This window comes from Puma concolor, chromosome C1 (genome assembly GCF_028749965.1).
Source record: "Puma concolor isolate L17-30 chromosome C1, mPumCon1.1.hap2, whole genome shotgun sequence".
In the NCBI taxonomy this organism is placed as follows: Eukaryota; Metazoa; Chordata; class Mammalia; order Carnivora; family Felidae; genus Puma; species Puma concolor.
Window position 1 is genome coordinate 196,292,814 of NC_141674.1, and position 16,027 is coordinate 196,308,840.

General features: G+C 39.1%; 1 protein-coding gene across 7 annotated transcripts in view; it reads left to right on the forward strand.

The window, feature by feature from the left end:
• The window catches only part of UNC80 (unc-80 subunit of NALCN channel complex), a 228,938-nt gene that overhangs the window by 56,230 nt on the left and 156,681 nt on the right, over positions 1-16,027 (forward strand). For 4 of the 7 annotated variants that reach the window (XM_086719512.1, XM_086719513.1, XM_086719516.1 and 1 more), the window contains exons 14-20: positions 250-396; positions 4,272-4,419; positions 6,489-6,637; positions 8,787-8,953; positions 9,706-9,804; positions 13,001-13,215; positions 14,588-14,694. In XM_086719512.1, coding sequence (XP_086575638.1) covers positions 250-396; positions 4,272-4,419; positions 6,489-6,637; positions 8,787-8,953; positions 9,706-9,804; positions 13,001-13,215; positions 14,588-14,694 — 1,032 coding nt within the window. The remainder of the gene's footprint in view (positions 1-249; positions 397-4,271; positions 4,420-6,488; positions 6,638-8,786; positions 8,954-9,705; positions 9,805-13,000; positions 13,216-14,587; positions 14,695-16,027) is intronic. The other 3 variants (XM_086719514.1, XM_086719515.1, XM_025933450.2) reach the window with 2 other exon arrangements.

Consider the following 16,027-nt stretch of genomic DNA (forward strand, 5'->3'; position numbering starts at 1 on the left):
CTACATTCATATCCTTTAGCACTAGAGGGTGATCAAAATGCACAGACATTTTCCTTTCTCTTAAATCATATTCTGAATTTTACAAAGATTAACTTGCTTGGGGAGCTCTTGACAATTCTGTCTTTCAAGTTGCACATGCTGACCATAAAACATATAAAATTTGGTTTAATCACAAAATGGAATCTCAGTACCAAAAGGGCTTAGTGAGTAGGTGAACAGATGTCTTTTTTTCTTGTTTGTGGGTGCTAGGATGAAAGTACACCTGTAAGCAACCATAGGCTTGCTCTGACCATGCTCATCAAAATAGTGAAGTCTTTGGGATGTGCCTATGGTTGCGGAGAAGGACATCGAGGGCTCTCTGGAGATCGTCTGAGACACCAGGTATTCCGGGAGAATGTAAGAGAATTAAAGTAGATTCCATTTCCTCTCCCTCTTCCCTCTCTCCAATTTAGGAATGAGTCCTTTGACAATGAGGGTCAGTGTTCCCTGAAAAATATTATATTTCATAGGGGTGATTAATGCTGATTTGGATTGGGAAGATTCCCACAACATATCTCAAGACCTCTAAAACCCAGGCCTGGTAAAGCTTAATTGGGAAAACACTTCTGCCTTCTGCCTAGGGCAGGCCAACTCCCAGTTGGTGAAAGGGTGTATCATTGGAAAGTATGAATTAGAGTCTGAAAGACCTGTGCAAAGATAAATACATTTAGCAAGTCTCTGATGGTCTGTGACAAATGACTTTTTAATCATCTCTGCCTGGGTACTATAGAAACATATTTTATATTAAAGAAAGGGGTCAAAGTTTAGGATTTAGTTTGTTATTCCTATATAGATAGGGAAAATGGCCCTTATTGGGACAAAACAGGACTATAAAAGTAGCCAGTCATGTTCTGGCTGCTTTGTTTCAGAATGAACCTTAACTCCTAAGTATTTAAGATCATGTCCCTTTGAACTGTGTGAAACTTGAAACTCTGCGCTTGGGCTTGCAAAGCATAATGCTGTCATGGAACATGGTCTTATTCCAGCTCATTTTCATTTGCCTCAGTTGATTGCTACTTTTCCCTTGACTCTTGAGCAATAACCCACCTCCATAGCAAGTCCAAGATGGGACATTTGCCTCATGCATATGTTTGAATTGAAACCATAAGAAAATACCATAAGAAAATAAGACTTTTATGTAAATTTGAGTCCAGGAAACCCTTTGGCATATTTTGGCAGAGTTTTAAGATCATGTCAAAATCTAATGCCAGCCCATTTTTTCTTGGTATTAGTTTTTGTCATGAAATGTTCACACAGTACTAGCATGCTGGGTATCTTTCTTAATATGTCATCCACCTATCTATCCATTCATCCATCCTTGTCTGTTTCTTTTATGTTCTATTACATTGTTTTATATTAACTTATATTATATTCACAGTAATTAACTTCTAAATTATGAAACTTGGCAACTTTGACCAAGATCTAGATTTTGAGGTCCAAAATTTAAAAATCAAAATAATAATTAGTAAGGCAATAGAAAGCTGACATTGCCCCCATCTTTGCACATGCATAACTGATTTTTAATGTGTGGTTTTTAGTTCTATCGCAGTATGAATAAGTGCCTTCAAGGCTAAAACATTAACACTCCTCATACAGAAGACCAGTTCCATGAAACAAAACACTAAAAAATAGTAAGTGTCATGCTTGACTTGGAGGTATTAAACTGGCTCTGATGCCACAACCTGTCTTTCTAGACTTGAAGAAAATAGGAATAGTTGGATCAGAAGCCGCTTGAGAGACCATTGTTGCTGCTCAGTCTACCATGCTTCCCTCACCGAGACTCCTGAACATTTCCTGTCAGGATGTCTAGACAGTTTTTTACCTGCCTTCTCAGCTTTGCTGACTTACATGGCAAATCTTCCATTATCTTGTAGCCCAGCTTAATACTCATTATAGGGATTATATTTGCCTAATTTTGCTCAGCAAACACATTGTCCAAGATATACAAATCTGAGAAATTATCCCTGGGAAAGTCTAATTAATTCAAGAAGCTAGGTCTTTACAAATTTCTAAGGCATTGAATTTTCAGAGGTTGCTTAACTTTTAAGATGTTAAGAATATTTCTTACTTCTACCAGATCAGGGCCTCTATACTTAAAAAAATTTTTTTAATATTTATTTATTTCTGAGAGAGAGAGAGACAGAGACAGAGCATGAGCAGGGGAGGGGCAGAGAGAGAGGGAGACACAAAATCCAAAGCAGTCTCCAGGCTCTGAGCTGTCAGACACGGGACTGACACGGGACTCAAACTCATGAACCGTGAGATCATGACCTGAGCGGAAGTCGGACGCTCAACTGACTGAGCCACCCAGGTGCCCAAGGGCCTCTATACTTCTTAGAAAGAAAGAGAGAAAGAGAGAGAAAAAGAGAGAAAGAAAGAGAAAAAAAGAAAGAAAGAGAAAATTACTATAATGATATTCATCAAAATGCCTAATAATTCCAGCATGTGTCTTTTAGATTAACCATTCATTGGTTGTCCCAAAATATTGAAAGGGAATTCACTCTGACAGTTTTATATCTCTTGGAGAAGAGATTCTTGAATATTCATTCAAAATCAAAATACTTAAGGTTTTGATTCCTGATTCTTGCTTAAACTTCTCATTGAACTCATTTAGACATTCTAATGGCCTCTAAACAGTACATCTGAAACTATGCTGTCATTGGAGTATTTTGTAGAGAAGACAGGATAATTTGTGCTTCGGGGCTTTCCAACCCAGGATTTTAAAGTGCTTCATATGTGTTGCAATCAAGATCTTCACATATTTTTTATGGGGTAAAAATTAAATACTACTTCATAAGGGAAATATTTTATGTAAATGCTTTGAAAACATAATTTTTCAGCAAGCAGCATTTATTTTATAAGAAGAAAAAATGAATTTGCCTGAGAACCAGCAAACAGCAATATCTCTGGAATAAAAACACCTAATTTCTCAATATTCTGGGACCTAATAAAGGCAAAATGAAAACAATTACCAGTCCACCTGACTTTGTGATATAGCCAGAGAGATTACCACAAGGTCATACCAAGTTTATTGCTAATTCAGCCTTTTATACTCTTTCTTTCCCTCTCAAATTTTTCCAGAAGCTTTCTCTGGGCCTTGATTTGTTAAAATAGTGATGTAACTTAAATTTTCTTCTGGGAATCCATTAAGGGCCCATCTTATGTGTTTAAATTCTTAGGGACTGCTTTCTCTAATCTTACTTCCATGATTGTGCCTGGTTGTCCAAAGTTCTCCGTCCTCAATTAAGGTGGTTAACTTGGACAAAGTCCTTGACTTCTGTGAGCCTCAATTTCCTCCACTGTAATATGGGGATACTCATCAAATCACAGAGGTGTGAAAGTCAAATGTTATACAGTTACAAGCAAGAAACATGTTTTAAACAGCAAAGCACCACCCAAATGTGATTTTTCTCTCCATGATAGGACAAGGCTGGGAGGCTTCTAATGACCCTCGATACTGTCAGGGCATTCTGTCTGTGGCCTTCTGCAGCCAATGGCTGTGACGTTACTTGCTCTAATGGAGAGATTATTCCCGTGCTCTTTGTCAGATGGCAGAATCATTTACTGTATTGTCTGAAATATAGTTGTGAGTAGCAGGGTCTAGCCAGTGGTCACTTGGTTGTCATGTCTATAAAGCCAATTTCTGTTTAAATATCAAACTTTCACATTGAAATACAGACACATAAACAAACTAGATGTGCCTTTATTTTATGCCTCCTTCATGCTTGAAGGGTCCTCCCTGCCTGGCCATATATGAGAACACTGGATACCCACTTCATATATCCCTCTCACCCACTCCATTAAATCTACTTAAGTCCAAAATAGCTGAACATGGGAGTGGCACCCTTCCTCCCGCTGCACAAAGCTTTGAGGTTTTCTAAACCTGGATAACCAATTCTATAACCTGCCTAATTTTTATACTTGGAGCATTTTTCATTGAGATCTTAAAATCGTGATCTTGGCAAAAAGACTGGATTCCTCTGGCACCAGCATTAGACGTTAGCCTTGGGTTTTACTTGGAGCAGCCCTTCTAAAAGTAAAGTCCCTCATACTGCTCAGCTTAGTCTCTGCCCCTTCCTTGCTCAGACAAGGGGGGCTTGCAGGGTTGGCCGGCACCAGCCAGCAGGGATGGACAGAAGCCTTTGGCTTCCGCAGGCTTCTGTCTCAGACTAATGGTATCCCCAGCTTAAGCTGGTACCTGTGACTTCTTCACTTTTCTTCCTTCATTACAGGCCCAGAACTGCCTCACTAAGCTATACAAGCTAGATAAGATGCAATTCCGACAAACCATGAGGGACTATGTGAACAAGGACTCTCTCAACAATGTAGTGGACTTCTTGCATGCTTTGCTAGGATTTTGTATGGAGCCAGTCACTGACAGTAAGTAAAGCTGTGCCATGTTCCAGGAGAGATCACTATGAGGTGAAACAGGTAGTGTTTCTGAGGTACCCTGAATATGTGGGGATAGACTTTAGAGGAAAAGGTGTGTGTGTGTGTGTGTGTGTGTGTGTGTGTGTGTGAGAGAGAGAGAGAGAGAGAGAGAGAGAGTGTGTGTGTGTGTGTGTGTGTGTAATAGAGTATAAGCAAGAGAAGCTTGCACATTATCTTTGGTGACACATTTTGGGGGGTTTCTAAGGAGAACTTAACTCAGCAAAGGGCATTTTGTAAAGCTGTGGCGTCCCCACCATTAGCCCCTCAATCTATACACTATCACTTATGGCACTCCTCTCTTTCTCATACAATTTTCTGTTCTATGACCACTGAGGCAAAATCAGGGAACAAGGGAGTATATTCATTAGTTCAACAAATATGAAATGACTACCTAATATGTGCCAGGCAGAGTGCTTGAAATTTTTTTTTCACAAGATAAAACAGGAAAGAAAAGATATATAGAAACATAGTAGTAACATAATTTTGATATACTTATATACACATATATACTAAAATATTTTAAACAGGCAAATAGATATATAGATAATCCCACATACCATTTTAGAACTTGGTGTTTTGAGAAAACTCCACTGTAGAAACCTGTGGTATAGGGGGACCAGTGAACATCAATTGCACTCATAATAGACCTAACACCTTCAATACCACTTGGGTGTAAACACAGTAATGAAATGAAAGTGATGTATGAAGACTGAGGTGAGTAAAATACACATTTTAATTAGAGCCTGGGAAGAAATAACTTCTTCATGTGGATGTTTATGGTTTATATAATACATGTGTGATAGTTGATTAATTTATAATGAAGATCTATTTGATGAATTTGGAAGCAGTTTCCCTATCTTTATTGTTTGGCGATCACATTTAAAACAATATTGTTCCTCTATAGAGCCCCTAAAACAATGTACATTATCAGAGTTGTTTTAAGCTGAGCACATTACAAATTTTAGAAAATAATTAAATGAGAAGAGAGATTCCTGAGTACAAACTATTTTCTCTTTTTTAAGCCATTTGAGATAGAAACTACAAGCAGAGACTAAGAGATTTCTTTCTATAATGTAAAGTCTAGGGCTAATCCCCAGCCAGTTGGCACAGACAGTGAGAGGTTATAATAAAGTGACAAATCCCCCGTGGGACTCTTGAGAGACAGAAGTAGCTCCCAGTGAATCAGCCAGCCAAACACACAGGTCCCTATCTGATCAGTGTCAGGGCTACATAAATCCTGACTGTAGAGTCCACAGATGGTTCACAGTCATTAAGAATCTTCTGGCAAGTCTCCAGAATAGCTAATGTGTCCCCTAAGAAATGTTTCCTGGATATGTTAAAAAGTGGCATAAAGTGCCATGGGAGGGTGATGGCCTCAGTTCACTGGCATTTCACATTTCAGTGAGCTATAAGGAAGTGGCTCTAAGAGAGGTGGTAGGTTTTCCCTCTTGGTATGGCAAGTCTGTGGAGGCAAGAAGCTGCTAGAAGTTCTATGCAGCTCGTGGCAGCACTCAGTGTCCTTTTTATTGCCAGTGCTAGTGTGAATCCCCCTCAGGGCCCTTTCCCACCTTTTCCTCCCCCTGGCCAGCTCATGGGGTTGGCCCCACCTCACTCCACTTCTGAAAGACTGAACAATTTCCACTGGGAAGCCAGCATTCCTCACCACCAAAAAGGCTGAATCATATAAATTCTCTCTTCAATGAGGAATTCTTATTTTTTAAGTGATCACCTATTTAAAAACTAGGTCTAAATATCTTTCTTAGGGTCAACAGTTGATTCTCCCTTTTTGCTAAGACTTATCAATATAAACATTCCACAACACGATGGACTATATCATGGTAAAGACTCTGAGGAAGACTGTGAGTTGTTTATCTTCAGGTCTCCAAGGTGTATCTTTAGTCCGTTTCTGAATTTTGTGTAGCCCTTCACTAATTCCTGGGTGCCAAATACTTCGTTACTTCTTTAACCTGTGTAGCTTAATGAAAACATTGCCTTGAATTAGTGCCTTTGCATTCCAGACAAGGCTGGGTTTGGAAATAACTTCACCACGGTGGACAACAAATCCACAGCCCAAAACGTGGAAGGCATCATCGTCAGCGCCATGTTTAAATCTCTTATCACCCGTTGCGCTTCAACTACACATGAATTGCACAGCCCTGAGAATCTGGTGAGAAGTTCACCTCTTCTTCCCACAGGAGTTCTTGGTCTCTGCTCTAAGAAATGTTCTCAGTCATGGCCGTGAGATAGACAAGTTAAAGTCTAAAAGTCTTCACCTTAAAGTTAAAAATCTCTGTTTTCCCAAAGTGACCAGTAGCTCATGGTGGAGCCTCGATGACACATTTCTCCTCGTTGTTATTCATTATTCTACTTGAAAATTGACGTATCTTCCTCTTCTACCTCATCAGTTCTGTGGTGATTGCTGAGATAGTTGCAAGGTACTTTGAACCCGTAAAAAGAAAGAGGGGCTGGAGCACAGCTTATTAACTCATGAAATATTAAATAATACTACAACAAGCATTTTCTTGAAACCACACTTACTTTAAAAATTAAATATGCTGCTGGAACTAGTTTTGTTTTCTTTTATTGAATTTTTTAGGTACTCCTCATAAATGACTGTGTTAATTAAACCACTGAAGCCGCAAGTAGTAAGGAGAGAGAAGCAGGTTATAACAAGTTAGTGCTTAATTGTGGTTTGGGGTACGAGAAGTAGATTAAGGCTGATGAATCTGACATGACTAGATGAATTCATTTCTCTCTGGGGAGTAAAGGAACATTTCTCTATCTTACCAATCTGTTACATATTGTGACTTCTATGTAGAAATCAGCCCATTTATACATATTGACACTATCTGCTAATCTACCTAAATCAAGGAAATCATTTTAAGCTATTGAAACTATTCACATCACTTTGGGTAAACAAACTAAAATCCCAAACCTAAGGCAATTTAATTTTGCTGACTGTCAAAGCCACCTCAGCAAAGTTTTTGGAGCTTGAGAAAAACATGGGCCCCATCCATGCATTTAATTTGGTCATGGCAAAAAGTAATTTGACAAGTTGATTATAATATGTGTGAGTACTTGTTATACATTTTGGTTTGCAAAATCATGTATAGAAGAAATAACTGTATTTCTTAACTTTCTTTAAATCATCTTAGTTTTGACTTTGAACTCTCATTTCAGAATGGCTGAAAGTTGAACCCCAGTAGGTTTCCTTACTTCATAGGGTGGTGCAAAGATCCCAAGTCTTTGATAGGACCTAGGACCTGGGGAGCTCCATGGGTCTCAATCATCAATTCATACCTGTTATTTCACATACTGCTCTCTGCTGCATGCTTAGGGCTGGGCATTCTAGTTAATTTAGAACCCTGGTTTTGGGGGTCTTGTCCCTTTTATGGAAGAGCTACCAAAGTATACAGTGAAGGCGCAGGGTCTTTCTGACCCTAGAACCAAAAAAACACCCTTTCCATCTTTTCCCCAGTTATTGCTCCTTCTGATGTTTTAAGGGTCATGGGCATGATTGTCCCATTGGGCCTTAGGTTTTTAAACCAAAGCTATCAAGTAAGTGTTTAAGTGGTTTTGTTTAGGCTTTTGTGTTCTGCTTTGCCATGAACCTTTCCTAAGGCAAAGAATACAGTAACTACCTTCTTGAAGAGAAATGAGGAAATGCTGAGTGAAAAGCTTAATATCTCAAGAAAAAGGTCCTGTATATATTTTTCAATATGGATTCATCAATGTACTGGTTTTAATAGCCCTACATCACCTGTAGTTCATAGTCAGGTTCATGTACAAATGAACTTCAACATACACATTTTTTAAATATGTCAAGCAAAATAAATTGTCCTTGAATATCAGGCTCTGTTAGAAGTGTCTAGATGACTTAGCATACTTTATCACAGTGATGTAGAAAAATTGGAGAAGCTGAATAAGGACTGAAATCTCTAGTCTAAACAAATTTCTGATTGCCTTTTTTTTGCAGGCATCTCTTCAGAAGTCCCAATTAAGAGAGAAAATTAAAGCTTGGGAATCCAGTGGTTTAAAGTATAAATTGATGTCTTTCTAATGATACAACCAACTTTCTGAATATGAAGCATGGTAACCATCCTTTATCGTACTAAGGATGACAGGCAAAGTTCTTGATAATGTTGCTGTAGGAACAGTGGAGAGAGAGTGTACCATCGGTTTCATTGTTGTAAATTGTCTTCCTTTTATGATTCCAATGCTGACCTAAGTCTAAGGAATTAGCTTCTCCCACTCTTCCTGTGAAAACCACTTAATCACACGACTTTCCCCAAACCTTCCTTCTTGCATCCAAACAGGGGCTGTATTGTGATATCCGTCAGCTGGTCCAATTTATCAAAGAGGCTCATGGGAATGTCTTCAGGAGAGTGGCCCTCAGCGCTTTGCTTGACAGTGCTGAGAAGTTGGCACCGGGGAAAAAGCTGGAGGAGAATGAATCCGAATCTAAGACTGCAGGCAGTAAAAGGTTGGAAGCTTGAGCTATAGATAAGCATCAGTGTTTGCCTTCTGTCACTGGAATGTAATCTTCTGTTGTACTGTCCATGTGGTTCATAGCGTGGTGTATAACTAGTGCAGGCATGGTGGAACTATCTTGAATACATGGCATCACTGGTGATAGTCCAGCTGCAGCTTTGAAAAGGGAGGTGTTTACTGTCAAATAAACCCTACCTCTATATAAATCAAAGCTCAGTTGATTTCAGGCTTGCATACTCTTGATCTTTAATTCACAGCTCTCACTAATATGGTGAAATGCTATCTGTGTGTTAGTCTTTTCCAAGGAAAATTTACATTTTTGTCCAGAGAGGAAAAGCAATTATTGATACCGTATCCTTCTGTTCAGTAAGTAATATTTTAAACATGGCAGAATAGGAATTGCTGAGCAGCCCTCTGTTGTTTTTCCTTCTAGTATGTATGTTTATTGTATGCCTATTCTATAAAATATGCCACTTACCAAGATTGAAAGAAACTCCTAAATTTACAATCTTGTTTGTAGTTAATGAATCTGTTCATGATGATGGTGGTATACTTAGGCAATAAGGCTCTAGGTCATGAATGAAATGGTAGGATATAAGTTTCATACAATATAGTCTCACGATGACAGGGTTTGAAAGCAATACACATTGCCTATAAGGGAGTGTTCTGCTTTGTGAAGTATATGAGGTATTGAGGAGTGGTGTCCTGCTCTGTTGTGATTGGTGGAATGCACCATTTGCATAGGTCAGAGGCGGGGAGCATTGTGGAGAAAGGCCAGGTGTCCTCTGCCCCTGAGGAATGTCGCAGCTTCATGTCTGGTCGCCCCTCACAGACTCCAGAGCAGTAAGTAGCATTGATTTTTGTCTCCAGTGCAGTTGGCTGAGCACTTCCTGCTGCAAGAAATCATCTTCTTTGAACTTTGCCTTGCTTCTGACCTTTACTTTTCATTCCCAAAGCCACTAATCTCTACAGACCCAAATCACAAATAACCAGCCTCAGGCCTACAGGAAGCTTCCTTAACTGCATTTCCCTTTCCCAGTCTCTACCCCACTTCTGCTTTTCTTGCACACTCCTGCAGATAAATCATGAAAAATACTGTGCCTGTCAGGTGGGGTGGGGATGTCATCTACTTTCTTGCTTAAAATCACTTATAACTTTTTTAATGTTTATTTATATATTTTTGAGAGAGAGAGAGAGAGAGAGAGAGAGAGAGAGAGAATGTGAGAGCAGTGGAGGGGTAGAATGAGAGGGAGAAAGAATCCCAAGTAGGCTCTGTACTGTCAGCACAGAGCCCTACATAGGGCTTGAACCCACAAACCTTGATGTCATGCCTCAGCCGATATCAAGAGTCAGACATTTAACCAAATGCCCGCTTATAACTTTTTTCATTTAAATGTATTAATGGCTGTCAGTGTGCTCAATGAAGCCTTTCCAAAAATAAGTAAGATAAACTTCTCTTGTGCCCAGATTTAGCTGAAACATAGACTGTACTCCATTTCACCTTGGTCTTCTCCCAAGATCCATTCCAAAGTTCTCTGAAATCAATCAGTTTATCTCCACTTTTTATAATGGCAAAGTCAAAAGCATCTTAAAATCAGTGCCCCCAGGAAATGTGAGAATTACTGTAGACACTAATACAGCCTAGTTCTATGCAAGACCCATTTGTATTTATTCTTCTTTTGAGAACTATCTACTCACAAATGGTATGATCAATATTTAAAACACAAACATCACTTAAGGTATGCCATTTTACTTCCACAAACTCTGGTTTACTGTGAAATTATTATCCTTCCAAAAATTCTACAGGGTATTCTAGATTTTATGGTATACCTTCTCTATAATCAAGGAAATCGCCATCATCAAATAGAACCTTGGTAATTCACAACAAGCAAAGAAAACCTTCAAAGAACAAAAGCCTGCATAGCTCTTGCAGCCCTTCAAAATCTTAGACACTGCCCCAAATGGCTGGAGGAAAGTAAAGAGAAGTAAGTAAACTCCCTGAGTCTAGGGACCATATGAGTTTTTGCTTACCGTTATAACTTCAATGCTTAGACAGGGCTTGGCCCCCCTAGTGAACACTTCATATCTATTTCATAAATAAATGAATGAATGACAGTCAATCAATGAAATGATAGAATTGTCAAATTATCATTAAGCTTTTGTTTTCTTTAACTTCCTTTCTTAAATGTGAGGTTTAAGGAAGTCTTTAAGGACATAGTAAAAATTCAAACATAAGCCCTAAGGGGAAAAATAATGTAAAAGGCAAAATTCTGTAGCTGAATAGCCATAAGACTAGTTAAAAGTCTTTACATACAGGGTATGAACAAAAACATCAATAAATAAAAGGAGAAAGAGGGGCACCTGGGTGACTCACTTAAGCATTGGTTTCTGCTCAGGTCATGATCTCATCGTTTGTGAGTTCGAGCCCCATGTCAGGCTCTCTGCTCTCAGCACAGAGCCTGCTTCAGATCCTCTCTCATTCTCTCTCTACACCTCCCCAACTCGTGCTCCTCTCTCTCTCTCTCTCTGACTCTCTCTCTCAAAAATAAATAAACATTAAAAAAAAAAAAGAAAGGGCTTTTTTCCCTCAAAGTGACACTAGCAACTATTAAGCTAATATGTTCAATGAGAATGATCTAATAAGTAAATTGGATTTTAAAAATAAAACCATCTATCTTCATAGGTGATTTTGTTTTCTAGATTGCAAAATATTCTCTTTCTTCAGTGTTCTGTAAACACTGCCTAATAGCATTTAGCATGGGTCTGTTCTTTCCTCTTGAATGAAGACACATGTTTTAATATCCTTCCACATAAAAATTTCCATTTGGAGGGATGACATAGAATGTTAAATATAGAGCTTTTCCCTATTCTGAGCGGGCCCAGGAAATGAGCATGCCGAATATCCTCTGTTTAGCACCGGAGCAAAGTAGGTGGGTAATCCCGGCTCCTCCTTTATCCTCTCTCTCTCTCTATCTCTCTCACCCTTCCCTCCCCTTCCCACCCTTCTCTTCTCCTTCCTCCTTAAAAGTCACACTAACAGAGCATATCACTGCCAATACAATAGCCACCATTGCTTTCTTTCTCCCCTCTTAATCTCTACCAACTTAATGAGTGAAAACAGGGATCTCATTTCAACTGACCCTCCCCTCCCACCCCAATTCCTAGTGAGATTAACCTCTGCATATTATTGGCCACTTGTCTTCTTCCTCTTGTGGAATGCCCTAGTCAAAAATCCCTTTGGAGGTGTCCCCATTTGGCTTACTGAGTCAGGCTAATTTTTTTTTTTTTTTACTTTTAAACCTCTCTTAGGGGCACCTGGGTGGCTCAGACGGTTAAGCCTCCAACTGCGGCTCAGGTCACCATCTCATAATGGGTTCCAGCCCTGCGCCTGGAGCCTGCTACAAGTTCTGTGTCTCCCTCTCTCTCAGCCCCTCCCCCACTCGCACTCTGTGCCTCTCTCTCAAAAATAAAATAAAACACTGAAAAAAAAATAAACCTTACTTAAGTTTCCTTGACTTAAGAAAACTTAATCGCATGATGAAAATAATTTAGTAAACAGATGTGGGATGATGCACCCCCTGGCTGTGGTTGCACTTCACTTATTCATTTATTGAAATATCTTTGGTTTGTTTAGTGCCAAGAATTTTGCTATACTGGCGTGAGGGTGGTAAATGAGATACAGTACTGTACAAGACTCCGGGAACTTCAAGACAAAGTAAAATATTTAGACATCATAAGTGCTTCTATTATGACTCACACCCGCAGAGGAACACCTGCAATAATATTTGGTCTTTTTATTAAGGTTGAAAAAAATGATTACCTCTATTTGACAGCTGAGACATGACTGTTTTCAAGAAGTGCTCAGAGTCAACTGTGGTCTCACTTTTTCCACTCCCACTCTGACTCATCCTAAATCCCAGCCCACCAAAGATCATCCTGCATGATTTGCCTAAATGTCATTGGCAGGAAGTTGAAAGAAATTTAAGGGAATTTCACATGTGTTGTCAGATGTTTAACTCTATCCTCGGCTTGCTTTCAGCGATGAACAAATGCAAGGGGGCAACCTGGGGCGGAAAGATTTCTGGCGCAAGATGTTCAAATCCCAGAGTGCAGCTAGTGACACCAGCAGCCAATCTGAGCAGGATACTTCAGAATGCACCACTGCTCATTCCGGGACCACCTCTGACCGCCGCGCCCGCTCAAGGTCCCGCAGAATTTCCCTCCGGAAGAAGCTTAAACTCCCCATAGGTAAAAGTATGTCTGTATTTATTTATGGATTCTCTTACTCCCTGCTATGTCCTCAAATCAACTCATAATCAAAGCAATGCATGGTAGGGTAGAGAAAGGGAAAGGCTTCAAGTCACAAGGTTGAGGCTGGCTCATTTATTCATTCGTTCATTCATTTTTTTTTTCCGGCAGGTATTTCTCAGACCCCTACTATGTGCATTTATGATGTGCAAACACTATGCTAGGCATCAAGGATTAAATGGTGAACAAAATTAACACAGTGCCCAACTTTGCTGAACTTAAAATCTATTAGGGGTGACAGTCACTAAAGCAGATACAACTAAGCATAGTTGCAAACTGTGAATTTTATGAAGGAAATATACATTGTGCTATGAAAGCATGCAACCAGATCTGACCTAAATTGGGAGGAGGAGGCAGAGATCAGAGAAAGCTTCCTGGAGGAAGAGAGATTAAGATCTTCAGAGTACTGGGGGAAGGAAGAAGGAGAGCACTCTAAATGGTAGCAATAGCATTTGTAAAATATTAGGAGGGAGGGAACTAGAAGAACTGAGATGAGAAGAGTGGCTGTATGACTATGACAGAGCAAGAGGGACTAGGGCATGTGGACCCTACGGGTCAGGTTGGCTCTTCATCCTATAGCCCTACATAGCCTAGGCGGGATGATGAACAAGGGAATACCACAAGCAGGCTAGCTTTTTCTAAAGGATCACTGCTTGGACAACATATTGGCGGGAGCCCAAGTGGTTAAGGGAGAGCAGATAGAAACCTACCTAGTAGTCCAGGTGGAGGTAATGGAAGCTTGGTCACATGGTGACCATGTACAGAGGAGTGGACAGATTTGAGAAACACTTAAGAGGTAAAATCAAGGGTGCCTGGATGGCTCAGTCGGTTAAGCATCCAACTTCGGTTTAGGTCATGATCTGGGAGTCAAGCCCTGCGTCAGGCCTTGTGCTGACAGCTTACAGCCTGGAGCCTGCTTTGGATTCTGTGTCTCCCTCTCTCTCTCTGCCCCTCCCCCACTCGTGCTCTCTCTCTCTCTCTCTCTCTTTCAAAAATAAATAAACATTTTTTTTATAAAAAGAGGTAAAATCAATAGGACTTAATAGAGGATGTGAAAGTTGTCAAAGGGAACTGGATGGAATATAGTTTTATTCACCAAAGAGGCCCAAGTTCTTTTTGTCCTGGTCTTAGTCATGTAATTTTATGGTCCAACACTGAATATTCAAAGCGTGTACAATTTTGAAAACAATTTGTCTTCACTTCAATTTATACCACGCCATGTAACTTTCATTGCTTGCTGAGCACATGCTGACATTTCTTTTTATCTACTTGGAAGAACATGATATAATGGTCTAACTTTTCAAAAATTATTAAATAGGAAACTGGCTGAAACGGTCCTCCCTCTCGGGCCTGGCAGATGGCGTGGAGGACCTTCTGGACATCAGCTCTGTGGACCGCCTGTCTTTCATCAGGCAAAGCTCCAAGGTAAACAGGACATCACTTATGTAAGAGAGTGTTGGAGTTGTTGATAGAAAAATGTCAGGACTGAGAAATGCTAAACACCTGGACTGGCCAAATAAGAAAGAGTCGAAGACACTGTCTTCAAGCTGAACCAAGTTTGGAAACTTAAATGAGCAATGAAAACTAAGATATCTAAGTAGTAGGCTATTATTGAAAGGAAGAAAAGAGTAACAAAAAATTTACATAAAATTATAATGCAGATCTAAAGGTGTACATGGGTATTATTTCCTGGCTATTTTTTTGTTATTCAGTTTTAACTTTATTTTTTTAATTTTTATTATTAAATTCCAGTGTAATTAACAGACAGTGCTATATTACTTTCAAGTGTACAATATAGTGATTCAACAATTCTATACATTACTCAGCGCTCATCATGATAAGTGTACTCTTAATCCCCATCACCTATTTCACCCACCCCACCACCCACCACCTCTCTGGTAACCATCAGTTCTCTGTATTTAAGAGTCTGGTTTTTCGTTTGTCTCTTTTTCTCTTGTTCTTTGTTTTGATTTATAAATTCCACATATGAGTGAAATCATTTGAAATTTGTCTTTCTCTGACTTATGTCACTTAGCATTACACCCTCTAGATCCATCTGTGTTGTTGCAAATGGATTTCTACTCTCTACTTTTATTCAACATAGTACTAGAAATCCTAGCCACAGCAATCAGACAAGAAAAGTCAATGAAAGGCATCCAAATTAGTATTTCTCAGATAGTTTTAACTTTTAACACACATGTGAAATTCCTGACATCTGAAGCTCCCACCCAACTATCTGGTATTTTTCTATTGTTTCCTTTTATGCATTAAAACCCACATTGATCCTCTTTCTACTACTTTTGCAACCACCTGAACCATTCTTCCTATTGAAAAGGATAAAGAAATTCAGGATCATTTTTTCCCATTAAGTGCTTCTTCATAATACTATTAAGCATTGTAACAGCATACTATTTGGAAAAGGTAATGAATTATACTCAGTGAAATCCATTGCCTACAAGAGTCTTCCCTGTGCATGATCCACACTATAATTTTTAGTGTATGGTAAGAGTTACATTTCTTTATATATAAATCATTTCCTTATATTATTTCTGCTTTGAATCTCACTAAAGCCAGTTTTCTTCTATAGGTTTTAATAGTAATATTTTGAAATTATAAAAAGAACATATCGACATTATAAGACATTTAGAAAATATATTTTCTCCTTCACATTTTTTTTGGCTAAAGTATTGGCCAAATATTGAGAGTATGTGAAGCCCATAGATTCCTTGCTTGCTGAAAATTTTAAATACTCTTGACC